Genomic DNA, 19,457 nt, shown 5'->3' on the forward strand with positions numbered 1-19,457 from the left:
TCTATTCTGAGAAAGCTTATGAAAAGCTTTAACTATAGCTGGAGGCATCTTTTTTGATGGTGGTGGAAGGCAGGTTCACCTTCCAGTCATTCTTGTCAGATTTATCATTGCAGTAGAATGGTGTTAACATTGGTAAGCCTCAGAGAAGATAAAAATTCTTAATACTCAGTTTTTTTTAACTTTATTTTTATTGTATTTTTTCCTATTACTGTAGAGTCTCTTTATACCCTCCTTCCCTTACACAGTCACCACACAGCTGTCCATGTCCATGTCCATGAGTCCTTTTTCCTTTTTGCCCGATCCCTTCACCCCCTAACCACCCCTGCTCTCTGAGCTGTGAGCCTGCTCTTTATCAATGCGTCTGTCTCTGTTTTGCTTGTTAGTCGAGGACTAAGCAGTTAAGGTGCTGAAGATCATAAAGTTTGTAGTAGAGGATCCTGCTGGATTTTGGGGTTTTCTTGATCCAGCTGGATTTGAACCTAGCTGTATCCTACTCTAAAGCTAGTGCTCTTAACAATTACCATGTCACATCTATATGTCATTTTTGAAAAAGGTAATAAATATCTATGACCCCTTTCATGTCTGGCCTACTTTTACTACAGTGGGAAGTTTTTATTGAATAACCCAACCTAGACAAAAAAAACTAAGGAGAAAATGAACTGTAAGTAAGAAGGACATGTGATTATGTGTTAGAAGAAACAGTATTTTCATTGAATGGACCATTTAGAAAGATTCTTGTATGTCTTATTACTTAAATGCAGCTTATTCTTAGCTTATATCCATGGATCCCTTGGTGAAGGGGAGGTATGAATCTCAGGTTTATAAGGGATGATAGCTTTAGCTTTCATCAGATTTTCTAAGGGGTGTGTGATAACAGATAGGTCTCTTCAGCCATGTTAACTTTGTTGTTTATAACTACCATCAGCCCTTTGTATCCATGGGTTCCGTATTTGCAGATTCTACATCCGCATAGTCAACCAACAGTGGATCAAAAATACTTGAAAAAAGAAATTTTATCTTGTCGCTGACAAAGAGGATATAGGTAGATGTATGATGGTTGCATCTGTACTGAACATACAGAAACTTTTTTTTTCTTGTCATTATTCACTGAACAATACTGTATAACAACTATTTACATTGTATTTACATTATATTAGGTATTTTAACCTAGAGATAATTTAAAGTATCTGGGAGGATTTGCATAGTTTATTTGCAAGTGCCACACCATGTTATGTTAGGTACTTCCGCATCTGTGAATTTTGTTATCTTCATTGGGTCCTGGAGTCAGTCACTACAGATACCAAGGGACAACTCTATACATTGGGGAAATGTGGTTTTTGATTATTTGAATGTAATTTTCATTTTTAACTAGTACTTCCTAACATTGTATTTTATATCAACATAGTTTTCTTTTAATACTGAAGTTAAAGAAATGGACATGACTTCATTTAAAAATCTTCTTTAGATCTTCTTCAGGAACAGTGTTTGATGATGCTTTCTGGCTGGAGTTGAATTATCTAGAGGTTGCCAAGGTAGCTCAGTCTTGTGCGGCTCACTTTACAGCATTACTCTATGCAGAAATCTATGCAGACAGGAAAAACATGGATGATCAAGAGAAAAGGTAATGGGATTTACAAGTTTTGGTTTTTAAAATGGGTTTTGACATTGTTTTAATAAAGTTGTTAAAGATTTTTGCTGTCACGTCCTCATTTAATGATATTTTTAGATAGTTTTCTATCTTTTAAATAGAGAGGATAGTTTTTTTCCTCCAGAACAGAGTAATTCTGTTCTGGAGATATTTATACTTAAGTATCGTAAAAATTACCCAGATAAGGAGCTACTGGAGACAGAGAGCATACTTCTTTTTCCCTGTGTTCCCTGTAGCAGCTAGCATTGGAAACTTACATAAGTCAACAGTAAATATTTTTAAAATAGTTGAGTGAGCCCCTGATTTCAGTTAAACTAAGTTTACCACCATTTCCTCAGCTTAGTCAAGATCCATATTATTTATTGATTATGAGGCAATGTAACATTTATTTCTGTGCCTAAATCACCTTTGTTACTGTATTTATTACCCACCTGTATTTCTATTTAATTTGCTTTTCCTGTAAGTTGGAACTCTCATAAGTATTTAATAAGTATAGTCCTATGTAATAGTGAAAAACAAAAAAGTCAAAAAAGTTCAAGGACAAAATACAGTTCATAACCCCCTACTCTTCTCAAATTTTTATTCAATTGAAATGGCCTAGTGTTTATTTTTATATTTCTACCAGAAAATCATTTATGTTACAAAATTGAAATAGTAAATATGTATTATATTGATACATTTCTCTTGCTTGCTACTTAGAATTTCTATTTTGAATTGTAATTAAGTTGGAAGCAGTGTGGTCTTTAGTCTGGGGGAAACTAATGACAGAAAACAGACCCTAGTCCAAACATGAGTGATTTAGAGGACTGGAACTGATTTCTTCACTCTCTGGTTTAGTACTTAATTTCTACTTTCCAGTTGAAAACAGGTTAAAACCGACAATCTGTAGATTATGTGTATAATATATAATTGATATGTTCGCAAGTTGCTGTAGACTTTCTGTGAAGACAAGTATGTTGTCCTTTAAGTATATATTGAATAAAAAATTTATTTTTTCCTCTTCTCAGAGTCTTGAAATTTTGAATCAGGGCCTGCACACTTGGTAGTAGTAATTATAATCCAAATGTGGTTCAGTATCTTGGTTCCATAGAATGATATTTCTTACTAATCTCGTGTAATTGACTCTTCTATGAGTATAAATAAAAGCACCTTTAATTTGAGGGTAGGTGATTATATAGAATGTGGCAAGTTTTTGCAAAATTAATTGTCTTAAAGCAGAAGTGCCTACATTTTACTTTGGTTGACATTTGGAAAAAGTGCTTGACAGATAAATAGCACTTGCTGTTTGCTTTAAGACTCTAGTTTTGATTTTTTTTTTTTTCCCAGATGCCTGATGGGAATGGGAGGGCAAACAGATATGAGGTGTACAGAGTGAAGGGAATGCCAGTGTTGTTTAGTAACTGAGGTGAACTGGCACTTTGTAAATTTAAGGTGATCGGGAAAAGAGTAGCTGAAAGCAAAACACAAATGAACAGTTTACAAACACTGTCATGTGCAAGAAATTAATTGCTCTCAACTTTTTTATTCAAGTCATTTTATAGCAAAATGTCTCCATACTAGGTATTCAAAAATACATATCAAGTTTTATTTACTTGTAACTTGCTTCTGAGAAAGTATGAGATTTCAAAGGTTAGTATCCCTAATTTTTTTTTTTTTAGAAAGAAGTCAGAACTTCTTCAAACAGGATTTAGACAAGTGTCATTAGTTTACAACCTCCGTCATTTCAGCGTTCCTGACAAAAGTCCTGCCAATTCCATTTTTTTGTCTGGATGAATTACAGCCTTAGCCTTAGACTTAGATTCACAGTCTCTAATAGTGTCTTTCCTACTTTCCAAATTCTCCTCTAATAACTTCTTTTTGTATGCCTTGCCAATAAGGAAAATCTGTGTAATATCTGTGTATAAAGGCTGTGAAGCAAAGTAGAATATTGTCAGCACCATTATGTCAGTCAGTGGTCTCTGTCCCATCCCTCTGTGCTCCCTCCGACAGGGAAATTTTATCTTCTGTTTTGTGGTTATCATCATTCATTTAGGTGATATTGTTATGTGAGTATGAACCTCTAAATATATGATAGTTTTCCTTATTTTTAAGTATTATAAGAAATTATATGTATTTTCTACAACTTGTTTTTTCATGAAATATTTTTGTAAGATTTTATTTATGTTGTGTGCTGCTGTAGTTCATTAATTTGTCACTGCCACATAGTGTACCAATGAGAGAATATGCCATAATTTGCCTCTTCCTGTTAATGATGTATACCTAAGTGTAGAACTACTAGGTGGCAGGATATATAAATTTTCAACCTTATACGATAATGCCAAATTGTTTTTTCAGATGGTTATGCCAATTTGCATACTTATGAGTGTGGTTTGCCAGGAAGTGGATCAGTAGGAGGCCTTACATTTGAAGAAGGGAGGGAGCCAAAGTACAACTATTTCTAGTTTGGGTGAAAAAAGTAAAGAATAAAGAAGAATAAGTTTATAAATAAATAACAGAGGTGCTATCACATATTTTATAGACACTGTGTAGGTTGCGCAATTTCAGAAATGAAATTACTTATACAAATAACTATCATATATAAATACCTGGTTTAAAGCTAAGGCCTTATAGCAGACAAATCTGAGTTCTCATCCTTAGTACCATTTATTGGTTTCATAATCTTGGATGTAGGCTTCTCAACAGTTAATACTCTCAGACGTCTTAATTTTTGCCCATTTATCAGGTGCTAAGTAGTGTTTCAGTATCATCTTAATTGGTATGCCTGTGATTATTAATGAACTTAAACTTTAGGTAAAACCACTGGCAAAGCAGTTAGGAGCTGTATTATGTCACCTGCTCTATTTTTGAACAAGCCTATCTATATAAATAACCATATTTTGGCATATAGTTTTTTTCCATATATGACATTGTCATTAAAATGTAATCCTCATTGAAAAATTAATATTCACAATTTTTTTTTCATTCTAGGCCTAAATGCTATTTATTATGTTTGAAAGTATAAATGGTTCACTATTTTGTTACCTTTGTTAGTTTTTCCATCAAAGTTTATTATATATGTATTCACAAACATCAAAATAGTATATTGTCATTAAAAGAAGTGTTTTGTGACAGAAATCCTGCATTTGAAGAAGAAAGCCAAAATACAACAATTTCAAGCTTGAGTGAAAAAAGTAAAGAAGAAACTGGAATAAGTTTACAGGTAAATGTTTATAGGCCCTCTTCTTTGTGATAATATTTATTTTATACTTTGGGTTATTTTGTTATAGAAGCTGTATTGATGTCATTTAACTTTCAAACTGAACTTACTTTTTGCACTGAGTGTCACATACATAAATTCATAGTTTGCAGCTTTGGCCTTGGAGTAGACAAACTTGAGTTCTAATCCTGCCTCTACCACAAAATTGTATAATCTTACACCAATTTAACCTTTGTACTCTTGGCTTATTTTAATCAGGAAAATTGACCTAAAACTACCCTTATCATACAGTAATCTATACCATATATTTTCTGCCACAGAACCCTGTTTATTTTCCATATAGCACTTAACATTTGTAATTACAAACTTGTTTCTTTACTTATTTATTGTATGTCACATCTCAGGGAAAACTGCTTTTTCTATAAATTAGTTAATATCTACTTTTAAGTTGGCCTATTCTTACTGAATATCTTGGGTCAATTCATTCCTCTGAAATGATAGTTGCAACTTTTTCACTTTGCCTAAACTTCTGATCTCCTCTTTGTGTTTGCTTTCAAGCTTGCCTCCTACTTCTGGAGAAAACAGGCAACATAGATAGTATATCCCACTTCAATCTACTATCTGACATAGAAATCTCCCTGTGTCTGCTCCCATCTAATATTTCCCCTACATATATTGGAGAAATAGTTTCTTTTTCTGTCCAAGACTAATCTTTCTTCCAGTGCTTTGTTTTTAATCATCTCTTTCTCACAAAGTTATTTTTAAGTGTGCTGTGCCCTCTCTCAACATATCCAAACTCTTTTTAAACTTTCTTTATTAAAAGCATCTTCCTTCAACCTACCAGAAAATGTCTTTTTCATCCCAGTGTTGTTTCTTTTCTTAGGTGTCACCCTTTTTATCTCTCTTCCTTTCACAGCAAAACTTCAAAAGCGTCATCTGTATTTGGTGTCTCCGTTTCCTCTCCTTCCACTCTCTCCACTGACATAGCACTTGCTAATGTCCCCTGTACACTTCATGTTACTAAGTCTGGTGGTCACCTTTCATTCAACATGTTTCTCAGTGTTTCATTAACAATTAACACTATCAACCATGCCTTGCTTACAATATGTTTTATCTACATTTTTTTATTCCAGGCTCCCATTTTTTCTCCTTTTTTGCTTCTTTATAGTCTTACCCTCTTTTGCAGAATTTTTGGAATATTTTTTGTGTACCAGGCACTGAGCTAAGCTTAAGTAATGAATGTTCCAGCATGGAGAGCTTGAGTTCATGTTTATGAAAAAAACCCCAGTTTTTTACAATTACAGAATGATGCCAGTATTAATGAATTTTTTTTGAGGAAATAGCCTCTGGAGCACGCATTCTTTAGGCAGTGAAATTGCCCAACCAATTTTCTATGCAATACAGTTTCCAACATTTTCAGTTTTTATTTTTATTTTACCAAGATGGCTTAAACTAAATTAATTTTTATCTGTGTAAATTTTAAAACAGAGACTTCAGTTACCAAACCACTTCTTTATTTATATCACATTTTACCAGTTATAACATAATACAGTTTTTGTTATTCTTTCCAAGAAAATCTCATGACTTTTAACTGTTATCAAATTTCATTTCAAGAGTCAGACTAAGCTACAGCATGTCATTTTCCCATCTACAATTTAGCTGTTTTTTATTGTTTGTCTTTTTAATATATTTTATTGATTATGCTATTACAGTTGTCTCAGCTTTACCTCCTTTGTCCCACTCAGCCTGGTACCGCCATTCCCTCCAGCAGTCTGGTCCCTTAGTCCATGGGTCATACATGTAAGTTCTTTGCTTCTCCATTTTCTATACTATTCTTAACCTCCCCCTGTCTATTTTATGCCTACCAATTATCCTTTTTATTCTCTGTGCCTTCTCCCCATTGTCCCTCATCCTCATCTTCCTCCCCACTGGTAACCCTCCATGTGATCTCTATTTCTGTGATTCTGTTCCTGTTCTAGTTGTTTGCTTAGTTTGTTTTTGATTTTTAGGTTCAGTTGTTGATAGTTGTGAGTTTGTTGTCATTTTACTGTTCATAGTTTCAATCTCTTTTTCTTAGATAAGTCCCTTTAACCTTTCAAATAATAAGGGTTTGGTGATGATGAACTCCTTTAACTTGACCTTACCTGGGAAGCAATTTTTCTGCCCTTCCATTCTAAATGATAGCTGGATAGAGTAATATTGGATGGAGGTCCTTGCCTTTCATGACTTTGAATAATTCTTTCCAGTCCCTTCTTGCCTACAAGGTTTCTTTTGAGAAATCAGCTGATGGTCTTATGGGAACTCCTTTGTAGGTAACTGTCTCCTTTTCTCTTGCTGCTTTTAAGATTTTCTCCTCATCTTCAATCTCTGGTGTTTTAATTGAGATGTGTCTTGGTGTGTTCTTCTTTGGGTCCAACTTGTTTGGGAGTCCATGAGCTTCCTGGACTTGTCTGTCTATTTCCTTCACTAGATTGGGGGAGTTTTCTTTCATTATTTTTTCAAACAAGTTTCAATTTCTTGGTCTTTCTCTTCTCCTCCTCTATGATTTGGATGTTGGAACATTTAAAGTTGTTCCAGAGATTCCTAAGCCTCTCCTTATTTTTTTGAATTTTTTTCTTCATTCTCTTCCAGTTGAATGTTTATTCCTTCCATGTGTTCCAAGTCATTGATTTGAGTCCCATTCCCTTGCCTTCACTGTTGGTTCCCTATAGATTTTTCTTTACTTCACTTTGTATAGCCTTCACTTCTTCCTTTATTTTGCAGCTATACTCAATCATTTCTTTGAGCATCCTGACTACCAGTGTTTTGAAGTCTGCATCTGATAGGTTGACTATCTGTTCATCACTTAGTTGTTCTGGAATTTTGATCTGTTCTTTCATTCAGGCCATATTTCTTTGTCTCGGCACACCTGTTACATAGTAAGGGGCAGAGCCTTAGGTATTAGTCAGGGTGGGGCCACTCACCTCACTGAGTTGTGGTGCTATATGTGGGGGAGGGATCAGATAGGGAACAAATGCTGCTTGCTGGGTTCTCCCCCTGCTTTCAGTCACTTTCCCTGCTACCTAGAAGCAAATTGGGCCCTTCTGGTGCCAATTCTTGGGTGGGTGGGTGGGTGGATGTATTTTCTGGGACCCTTTGGGTCTCTCCAACAAATTCTCCTGTAGGTCTAGGAGTTTCTCCCACTGCAGCACCCACAACTTTTTACAGCCATAGGGTTTTGAGGCTTTAGTTTCCCCACGCTGGAACCCTGGGTTGTGTGGTCTGTCTTGCTCCCCAGTTGTTCCTCCCAGCTTATCTGCATGCAACTGTGGAACCGCTCAGTTTGTGGTTCGCCAGCTGCCACCTCGCCCACTCAGTCCGCCAGCTGCTGCCATACATCCTCTTTGCCTGGCTGCTCAGCTTCACTCCTCCTATGAGTCTGAATGAATGTTTCTTTAATTCCTTGGTTGTGGGACATTCACACAGTCCGGTTTTCTGGCAGTTCTGGTTTTTTATTTTTAAGTTTGTTGTCCTTTTGGTTGTGCGAGGAAGCAAAGCATATCTATCTACACCTCCATCTTACCCAGAAGTCCTTAGCTGGGTTTTTTGGGGGGTTTTTCAGATGATATTTGCATGTGTTAAAAGTCTGGTTGGTTGGAATTTATTTCTTTTCTAATTCATCAGATTCTGTGCAACTTTTCTCAGGCATTACACCATCATTCTGTTGTCTGGGATCTTTCTGGGTTGCTAATCCAAATCTTTAATATTTCTTTCAGTATCATATTTTACTTTATAACATAGCATTTAGAATTGAGATTTATTTGTTGGTAAATGTCCAATTCACTAAATTTTTAAAGTGATGGTTTTTTCCTCCAATTTTTGTTGTTTCCCTATTTTTAGGATCTGCTCTTAGAAATCTACAGAAGTATAGGAGAGCCAGATAGTCTGTATGGCTGTGGTGGAGGAAAGATTCTACAACCCCTGACTAGGTAAATCGCATTTTTCTAGGTAATGTTATTATAATACTGTTTGTAAAGGAGTTACATGGACATGGAACTCAAAAGTATTTTGAAATCTTAAATTGTAGACTCCGAACATATGAACATGAAGCAATGTGGGAGAAAGCCCTCGTAACATACGACCTTGAGTCGGCAATCCCTTCATCAACTCGCCAGGCAGGAATAATTCAGGTATTTTTTTTTTTTCCTGCTTTAGGATCTACTACAAGCGTAGTGCTGAGATTATTTCACTATGTCAGAGGAATTTTGACATAGTCAGATAAATTCTAGGTATTCGATATAAGACTGAAAATCACCTGTTTTTCAGGGATTGGGCTGAATAGTCAGAGGAATGAACAGGTAACTGGATAGGGCACTGACCTAAAAGATAATGTAGGTTTGTTTAACATGAAAGTATTAGCTAACAGTCGGAGACATGTCTTGACTGTGTACAGTGTGCCAGGTAGTGACTCAGTCCTTCACCTGGATAATCTCATGTAAACTGTTTCTTATAGTTTGCCTTAGAGTTGGACCCAGAAGACATCATTTCTGTTAATAACTGATGTATTTTAACCATTCTCCCATCAAATATTAGAGTCCTTTGAGTTCTATCTAGTGTTTTGGGAGAACATAACAATCAGCATTTCAGAAATTTTAGTGATATATTCAGTACTACTAAAATCCTTAAAAAGTTACTTTTCATGTTTGATTGTTATTTTTTGTTTCTCTACTGTTATCTTTGATTACTTATGTTTTTTAAACTCCTGCTCAGGCCTTGCAGAATCTGGGACTCTGCCATATTCTTTCTGTCTATTTAAGAGGATTAGATCATGAAAATAAAGAGCACTGTGCTGAACTACAGGAACTTCATTACCAAGCAGCATGGAGGAATATGCAGTGGGACCACTGCATTTCTGTTAAGTAAGAAGAACTCTGACATTTTCAATCATCATTTCTCTGATTATAAACAGTACACTTTTAAAATACTGCTCTGAATGCAACAGGAATTTTGTTTTATGTTTTTGAGATATTGCAAGCTATGGATATGCCAAAAGGCTTAAATAAGATAGCAATAAGCAGATAATGTACCTAGGCTTGAATTTTACTCTCTTACATTAGAGAAATTCTAAACCCACCCAAAAGTGTGATTGAAAAGAAAAATATAAAACGTATTTTCTCATGAGAATCTTCTAACTTATATTTACAAATTTTTAAAAAATTATAGGAACTTCTCTTCTAACTCCCTATCACAAACATTTTAGTTAGTACTTTTATTGGCTTAATGATACACAAAAGACTGTTTAACTTTTTTATTCATGAAATATTTCTTTTTATCAAATAATGCAGCTAAATTACTAACACAAGAAGGTAACATTTATAACCTGTATGTAAGACCACAGTGTTTTCTGAATAAAAGCCAAATACTTAGTTAATTGAAGTTTTTTATTTTTGTTAAAAAAAGTCTTCTGAAGATATGAACAGCAGAAAAATCAAACTAACTATGTTTAACTGATTACATAGTTAAAAAATTTTTTGTTAATTGGGGTGTCTTTCAAATTGCAAACAATTAGATTGCTGTGCAATTAGCGATACACTTGTCATGTTTTTAAAATATTTTAGTCTGTGATCTTGTTCCTTCCTGCCTTTGTATATAAATCACCATATACTCTCCTTTCCTTCGTCTGCTCTGTTTCAGCCACGTCATCCTTCTCTTTTATATCATGAGATCAAGCTGTTTCTACCTAAATGCCTAACATGTCTTTTTTTATCCCCCGTTACCTTGTGTGGCTTCTTATCATTCAGATTCTAATTTAATAATGTCACATCTCAGTGAGATCTTTCCTCATTACCCATTCTAAAGTAGTCATTCTGTTACTCTATTTTAAATCTCGTCATGTTCCATGTCACTACCTGATATTTTTCTTACCTCTTGTCCATCTTCTCCAAACCAGAACATAAACTCCATGAGAATGGGGACCTGATCTGACTTGTCTGCATCTAGAAGCAGGTGCCTAGGTTCTGGCAGATAGGAAATGTTTATTGAATGTATAAGTGAAAATATAGAATAATTAGAACCAGGCACAATATGTCAGAATTTTTTTTTTTTTGCTCGAAGATTTAAAGGATCTAATTCTTTGTATTTCTTACCAAAATTTCTAGAAATGCATTTTTTAAAATGGAGAAATCTTAATTGCAGTTTGAAAATGTGGTTTCTTGGTGAAATTATTTATGCATGTATATTTTAAGATTTTTTTGTTTTAAAATACTTTTTTCTTTTATTTTTAAAATTATCTCACAGCAAAGGAATAGAAGGAGCCAGTTACCACGAATCACTCTACAATGCTTTGCAGTCTCTAAGAGACAGAGAATTCACCACATTTTATGAAAGTGTCAAATATGCCAGGTACTATTATAAGAAAGACATTGTATTTTAACATTTAATGTCATAGCTTCTTTTCTGAAAACTTGACAAATGATTTCAGTGTATGGATTTGCCCTGGTAAAGTGATAAGGACTTGGTGGCTAGAGTCAGGTTACTTCCTTGTCATTCCTACCCTCCTCTCAAAACAATTGCCTGTGTAATAAAAAATTCATACGAATTAGTGTTGAAACTTAAACACTGCAAATGGGAGGGCAGTATCCATTGTTTAACATTTCCATTGCTTTTCCTTATCTGAGAAATGAGTGCTCAGATGAGTTTTATCTTCTGCAAGCATGTTTTTATAAGAATTGTGGATGTGTATATCTTAATTATTTTCTGACTTGAAAAAATATTCTTTGCGTTCTAAATGTTACGTGTTAGAGAATTCTTTAATGCACATTTGTCAAATATATATGTGTGTGTGTGTGTATGTATTACAGTGTTTTTAGTTTTTATTTTAGATGTTGGAGCATGCTCATATGCTACGTAGTTACATAATTTTTTCTTATGTAATACATTTATCTTTGTTCGGTTCAAATACACTCTTTCCTTTTAAAAAAAACATTTTCTTTAGGACTCCAGGTGAGTTATTTACACTGAACTCTCACCAAAGTTCTGCTGATTGCCATGCCTCTGTTTTCTCTCTGAACCAGTACACTCAGAGTTTTAATCTTATTCTTTTTAGTAATTGTATGGAATTTACCTCTTTTACTGTTAGCATTTCTTTTTAATATAAAGTGGTGACCAATAGTCAATACTTAGAGCCTTGTGATAAGACACAAATGAGACATTGTACCAGAAAGCACTAACGTATGTTTAGCAGTAGCTAGTTACCTATTAAATCGTATATTTTGTTACAGAAGTAATACTGCTACCATTTAAGTGCTTATTATGTACTTGACTCTTAGGCTTTTTTATATGTATTCTCTAATCTTCAAAATAATTCTGGAAGAGAAAAGCTTAGATTCAGAGGAAACCAATTATGTGGCCAACGTTATAACAGCGATAAGTGTACATTGAGCTCTGTGCGATTCCAGACTTTGTTTTTTCACTGCATTATGCTGGGCTTGTGAATATTAGTATTGTTAGATCAAAATCAGAGCCTGTGTTGAGAACTCTTTACCAATAGATTTTAACTTTTGCTTTCCTAAAAACCTCTTCTTAGTTTTCTAATTGGCCTGTTTTTTGTTTTGTTTTTTTTTGTTTTATTTTTTGCTACTAGAGTAAAAGAAGTAGAAGAGCTGTGTAAGGGCAGCCTTGAGTCTGTGTATTCACTCTACCCCACACTTAGCAGATTGCAGGCCATCGGAGAGCTTGAAAACATCGGGGAGATCTTCTCAAGGTGTGTGATTCATATGGCTTTGTTATTCTCAATTGTGGTTTTCTGTTACCAGCAGTGACTTTAAAAATCAGAATAGAGGCAAACAGGAGGTTTGCTCTTTCAAGATGTTGATTAGCCTAGTGAACTGTGGTCCTGTGGTCTTATTAAACATTTTCAAAAATATTGAATGTAAAAATTCAAGTTTTAATATTTAGCTTTATGTGGTTTCCTTTTTCTTTTTCATTCTTAATCCCTTACTGAGGTTATGCTTATTGATTTTAGAGAGAGGGGAAGAAAGGGAGAGACAAAAATATCTATCGGTCACCTCTCATATGGGCACTAATGGGGACCGAACCCGCAATCCAGGCCTGTGCCATGACTGGGAATTGACCTGCAACCTTTCTTTTTAGAAGATGATGCTTTAGCCTGCTGAGCCACACCAGCCAGAGCTATGTTTTCCTCTTTACAGCGTTGTCCCTTTTCTACCCTAGATGAGCATATTACATACTCCATTCTAGCACTGCGTTGGCATTAGTGTCATTTTATAGAGACTTTGCCATGCTATACTAGAGGCTCCGTAAAGGAGGGGCCCATTCTCCTGTGTATTGTTGTATCCCTAGTGCATTTTTCTGGTGACTGATTCATACTAAACATTCAGTGGTCTTTATTCAGTGACTGTCAGTGAATTTAGAGTCATGTAGGGGAGATTGGCTTTATATTGGTGAGAAGGAAGTGATCCTGAGTATTGGAAAATGAGCTAAAGCACCTCTTCCGGATGCTACAGATCTCAGTTTGGACTTTTTTATTTTCTTCCTAGAAACAAACGTATATATCTGTCTAACAATGTAAACTATGATTAAATTGGTATTTCAAATCAATGGGGAAAATAAGGCTTATAAAACAAATAAGGTGCATGGACCACTATTACTTGAAATAAAACAAATGTAGAGCCATATTTCACACATTATACAAAAAATATTCAGGTGAATTAAAAATCAATATGTAAAGATCTAAGGAGTTTTAGGAGAAAATACAAACTAATATTTTTCTTACCCTGAAATAACATATTCAAACCCAGAAGCTGTAAAGGACAATATTGACAATATGAATATATTAAACATTTAAGACTATATAGTAATATACATATAAAAAAAGTTAAAGGACAAGTAATAGAATAGGAGAGTATTTGTAACACATCTAAAAAAGGGTTAATAGTTTTTGTTTTGTTTTTAAGGGAAAAAATTCTACAAACATTTAATTAAAAAATGGATAAAGAATACCAAAAAGTCATTTAGAGCTTTTTAAAAATAATAGAAATAGGCAAGAAATATACAAAAACAGGTTTAGTTTTAACAAATAATAAAGTAACAATTAAAATAACATCATTGTCACAATCAGATTAAGTATTAAAAATATTGGTAAGTCAAGTATTGGTGACTGTGAAAGGAACTGGGTATTGATAGATTCTTTTTCTTCATCTTCTTAAAGCAGTCCCTTTAGCATATTTTGCAGTGCTGGTTTGGTGGAGGTGTATTCTTTTAGCCTTCTTTTGTCTGAGAAACTCTTTGTTTCACCTTCCATTTTAACTGAGAGCCTTGCTGGGTAGAGCAGTCTTGTTGCAGGCTTTTGCCTTTTATGACTTGAAATATTTCTTGCTATTCCCTTTTGGCTTGTAGTGTTTCTGTTAAGAAGTCAGGTGCTAGCCATATCAGGGCTCCCTTATATGTTACTACCTGTTTCTCCCTTGCTGCCTTTAGGATTCTCTGTTTGTCTTTGATATTTGCCATTTTAATGATGATGTGTCTTGGAGTGGGCCTCGTTGGGTTCCTCTTGAATGGGTCCCTCTGTGCTTCCTGGGCTTGTGTGACTTTTTCTCTCCTCCGATTAGGGAAGTTTTCCATCCTTACTTTTCCAAACAGGTTCTCTATCCCTTCCTCCTCTTCTACTTCTGGTATCCCTATTATACGGATATTATTACTTTTCAGGTTGTCCAGCACTTCCCAAAATGCCTCTTCATTCTTTTTGAGTCTTTCTATTTTGCTCTTTCTGGGAGCTTTTTTCTACCTTATCCTCCGGCTTGCTGATTCAGTCCTCTGTTTCATCTAGCCTGCTTTTGATTTCCTCTACTGTGTTCTTCACTTCAGAAATTGTATTCATTTCCTCTTGTCTCTCATTGATAGTTTCTATGTCCTTTTTCATGCGGATATAGTTTGCAGTAAGTTCCTCCTAGTTTCCCTGTAGTTTTTTGTAATTCTCTCTGAGCTCACAGAGCTCATTGAGCTTCCTTAGAACCATTGTTTGGAACTCAGTATCTGGTAGTTTACTTGCCTCTATTTCATTTAGTTCTCTTTCTGAGGATTCCTCCTTTCCATTCGACTGGGGAGTGTTTCTTTGTCTTCCCATTATTTGTGAGACTCTTCTTTTTTGCTTCTGCTTCTTAAATTGCTCTGTCTTGATTTCCTGACTTTGTGGTATGAGCTTCTGTGGTGGGAGACCACTGTTTTTTTCTTTCTGGATCGCCTCTGATGATCTCAGGTGTTGACCTGTGTTACCTTAGGCAGTCTGTTCAAGACTACTAGGAATCTGTTGTCTGTGTCTGTCTCCTTCAACTATTAATCTCAGTTTTGATTTTTTTGACCCTGAGAAAGTCACTTATTTGGGGGGACCTCACTTTCCTCATTTCTAATATGGGAGATTTATATTTGATGGCCTCTAGGGGCCCTTGTAGCTCTGGCATTCTGAGTCATTATTATTACTATTATCCGAGGAAGGAAAGAGGGTATAATTTTATGCTAAACTAAAGCTTTGAATATGCTTTGTGAGCAGAAAGGAGAAGGAAATTTTAGAGTCAGGAAATAATATGGTTTTTCAAAAGGGCATTAATTAGAAAATAAACAAAACCACTTTCTGCTCTCATAAGTATATTGGTAGTTCGTATTGCCAGTAATCTAGGAACTTCTCCTCTGAATGAAAAATGTCATACTAAAGACAGGATAGGATACCTTAAGAAACCCCTGAAGAGTAATACTGGCTCTTTTTCTGATAGGGAATTACAAGGAAGTAAGGCAGACGGAAAGTTTGATGAGCCTACTCAGAGGGTCCATGGCACAAAACTATCTTTATACTTATAGTAAGATGTCTTTCCTTCCTTCCTTCCTTCCTTCCTTCCTTCCTTCCTTCCTTCCTTCCTTCCTTCCTTCCTTCCTTCCTTCCTCTCTCTCTCTTTCTTTCTTTTCTTTCTTTCTTTCCTCTCATTCTTTCATGTGGTCCATAAAGTTTTGGAGGTATCTGAAAAGACATACCCACAATTATCTGTGAAGACTATTAACATACCCCTCCCTTTTTCAGCTACATACCTGTATGAGGGTAAATTTTCTTCATATACTTTAACCAAAACATCATATCACAACAAACCAAATGGAGAATCAAAGAAGAGAATTCAACTATCTCTATTAACCAAGACATCAGAGATTTGCAGAATATGATTCAATAACATTTTCTCACTAAATTTTGTTTTGAGAAGTGTGTTTTTTTTTAATGTTACTTAGGATGTATAGTAGATTTATTGTTATTTAAATAAATGAATATGTGTTTGATGTTTTATCAGCTTTAGTTTCTAATACGGTAAATATCAGTAGATATAATCCAATTAAGAAGCTCCTTAGAGTCTTCAATAATTTGAAAGAGTGTAAAAGAATTCCTAAGATTAAAAAATTTGATACCTCTTGCTCTAGGATTATCTTGGAAGGAATTAGTTTTGGTTCCTATGAATTGATGTCACTGTGTCCTTTATTAAGCAATAGAAGAGCTTTCATTTGCTAATCAGCACCTTGTCACCTTCTTTCTCTTCCCTGCTTCATATTAATTTCTCTCAATACAGTGCTTCTGAATGATTAGAGAATGTTGCCTAGTTAAACACCTGGGAAACATACTGTTCATGTAAACTAATTGTACAATACGCATTTTCTCTTCCTTTAATAAATAATGTTGGTGTCTGAAACCTGTACCATCATTTCCTTCACTGGATAGTGATTTCTTTTTTCTTTTTTTTTAATTTATTTATTTTTCCAAATACATTTGTCTCTGCCTTTCCCCCACCATTTTCCCTTGTCTCCCTCCTCCCTCTCCCTCCCTCAGTCCTTCCCCACTTTGGTTTTGTCCATGATTCCTTGCTATACGTTCCTTGACTTGCCCCTTCCCTTCCTTTTCCCTTGCCCACCCCCCTCCTTCCCTCTTGTCTCTGTAGGTTTCTTTTTCTTTCAGTGTTGCTGGTCTTATTTTCCTTGCATCTTTGTACTGTTGGTTAGGTTCCGCTTATAGGTGAGATCATATGGTATTTGTCTTTCGCCCCTTGGCTTATTTCACTTAGCATAATGCTCTCTAGTTCCATCCATGCTGTCGCGAAGTTTAGTAGTTCTTTTCTTCTTTCTGCTGTGTAGTATTCCACTGTGTAAATGTACCATAATTTTTTGATCCACTCATCTACTGATGGGCATTTAGGTTGCTTCCAACACTTGGCTGTTGTAAATGGTGCTGCTATGAACACTGGGGTGCATAGGTTCTTTTGAATTGGTGTTTTGGGATTCTTAGAGTATAGTCCCAGAAGGGGAATCGCTGGATCAAAAGGCAGTTCCATTTTCAGCTTTCTGAGGAAATTCCACACTGCTTTCCACAATGGCTGCACCAGTCTGCATTCCCACCAACAGTGGACTAGGGTTTCCTTTTCTCCACAGCCTCGCCAGCACCTGTTGTTTGTTGATCTGTTTCTGATGGCCATTCTGACCGGTGTGAGGTGGTATCTCATTATGATTTTGATCTGCATTTCTCTGATGGCTAGTGATGCCGAGCATCCTTTCAAATGTCTCTGGGCCCTCTGTATCTCTTCCTTGAAAAAGCGTCTGCCCAGGGCCTTTGCCCATTTTTTGATTGGATCGTTTGTCTTCCTGGACTGGAGTTGAGTGAGTTCTTTATATATCTTGGAGATCAAACCTCTATCTGATGTATCATTAGCAAATATATTTTCCCATAGAGTTGGCTCCCTTTTCATTTTGCTGCTGTTTTCTGTAGCCATGCAGAAGCTTCTTATTTTGATGATGTCCCGCTTGTTTATTATTTCCTTTACGTCCCTTGCTTTAGGAGACATATCGGTGAAAAAATTGCTGTGTGGGATATCTGAGAGGTTCCTGCCAATGTTCTCCTCTAGGACTTTGATGGTGTTGCGACTTACGTTTAAGTCTTTCATCCATCTTGAGTTTATTTTTGTGTATGGTGTCAGCTGATGATCCAATTCCAATTTTTTGCATGTAGCCGTCCAGCTCTCCCAACACCATTTGTTGAAGAGGCTATTATTACTCCATTTTATGCTTCTGCACCCTTTGTCATATATTAGTTGCCCATAGAGACCTGGGCTTATTTCTGGGCTTTCTATTCTGTTCCACTGGTCTATGGGTCTGTTCTTGTACCAGTACTAGATTGTTTTGAGTATAGTGGCTTCGTAGTATAGTTTGATGTGTGGTATTGTGATCCCTCCTACTTTGTTCTTCTTTCTCAAAATTGCTGCAGCTATTCAGGGTCGTTTATCGTTCCGTATAAATTTTTGAAATGTCTGTTCTATTTCTGTCATTGGTATCTTAATAGGAATTGCGTAGAATCTATAAATTGCTTTGGGTAGTATGGACATTGTGATGATATTAATTCTTCCAATCCATGAGCATGGTATATGCTTCCATATATTTGTGTCTTCCTTAATTTCTTTCTTCAATGTTGTATAGTTTTCTGCGTATAGGTCTTTTACCTCCTTGGTTAAATTTATTCCTAGGTACTGTATTTTCCTTGTTGCTATATTGAATGGCATTTTTTTTCTGATCTCTTCTTCTTTTTCATTGCTGGTGTACAAAAATGCCATTGATTTCTGAATATTGACTTTGTATCCAGCTGTTTTGCCAAATTCACTTATTAGGTTGAGTAGTTTTTTGGTGGAGTCTACAGGGTTTTCTATGTACATGGATAGTGATTTCCTAACAGCTGCTATAATGCATGGAGTCCTCCCCTATGCCTGATGAGTACTGTTGTTAATTAATAGGTTGATTTCCTTTCCTTGCTGATATGCACTCTTTTACTACACGGAGTATTGAAACGGAACTGGAGGTCTAGGCATCTCTCATGAGAGGCCTGAATATGTTCTCATTTTAGAAGACGGTATATTTAGAAATGCTGCTTTTTGTGAAGTCTGAATATTTTAAGAAATCTTTTAAAATGTTCGTTGTCTATGGCCTCTCTGCTGATCCTCCGAGTTCAGACCATTGTGTAGTTTTCTACATTTGATCCTTATTTTCGTGTATTTAGAAGTTTTAGTCTTGTTACCATAAAAGCACCTTCATGTTATATCTTAAATTTAGAATCTGCATCATAGCAATTTTTATTCATTTTTCTTGTTTCCATGAATTCTGTGACTTTGCTTTCAGGTCAGTCATGAGTAAGCAACCCTCTGAAGTGTACATAAAGTGGCAGAAACACTCCCACCTTCTCAAAGACAGTGATTTTGGTTTTCAAGAGCCTATCATGGCTCTACGCACAGTCATTTTGGAGCTCTTGATGGAAAAGGACATGGAGAATTCCCAAAAAGAATGTTTTCAGGACATTCTCACCAAGCACCTTGTAGAACTCTCTATACTGGCCCGAACTTTCAAGAACACTCAGGTAATGGGACATGAATCTATGTCATCTCACTTCTTGACCTTTCCTTTTATTATCTAGAAAATAGAAAGGATGAATCAAAAAGCAATGTCACTGAGAGACAGATTGCTGTTAGAATACTGTATAGTGTAATTGTTTAAGCTAAGGTTTCCCAGTTTAGAATTAGTTCCGAGTTTCAGCCTGGACAAGGCACTTAA

At 35.5% G+C, this 19,457-nt stretch overlaps 1 protein-coding gene across 1 annotated transcript in view; it reads left to right on the forward strand.

The window, feature by feature from the left end:
* Nucleotides 1-19,457, forward strand: part of ATM (ATM serine/threonine kinase) — a 179,595-nt gene that overhangs the window by 119,729 nt on the left and 40,409 nt on the right. The window contains exons 39-46 of the mRNA XM_054592505.1: nucleotides 1,466-1,621; nucleotides 4,760-4,847; nucleotides 8,724-8,812; nucleotides 8,911-9,013; nucleotides 9,594-9,742; nucleotides 11,121-11,225; nucleotides 12,466-12,585; nucleotides 19,029-19,263. Coding sequence (XP_054448480.1) covers nucleotides 1,466-1,621; nucleotides 4,760-4,847; nucleotides 8,724-8,812; nucleotides 8,911-9,013; nucleotides 9,594-9,742; nucleotides 11,121-11,225; nucleotides 12,466-12,585; nucleotides 19,029-19,263 — 1,045 coding nt within the window. The remainder of the gene's footprint in view (nucleotides 1-1,465; nucleotides 1,622-4,759; nucleotides 4,848-8,723; nucleotides 8,813-8,910; nucleotides 9,014-9,593; nucleotides 9,743-11,120; nucleotides 11,226-12,465; nucleotides 12,586-19,028; nucleotides 19,264-19,457) is intronic.

Source organism: Pteronotus mesoamericanus, unplaced genomic scaffold (genome assembly GCF_021234165.1).
Source record: "Pteronotus mesoamericanus isolate MK-2021 breed Mesoamerican mustached bat unplaced genomic scaffold, CSHL_Meso_final scaffold_36, whole genome shotgun sequence".
Lineage (NCBI taxonomy): Eukaryota > Metazoa > Chordata > Mammalia > Chiroptera > Mormoopidae > Pteronotus > Pteronotus mesoamericanus.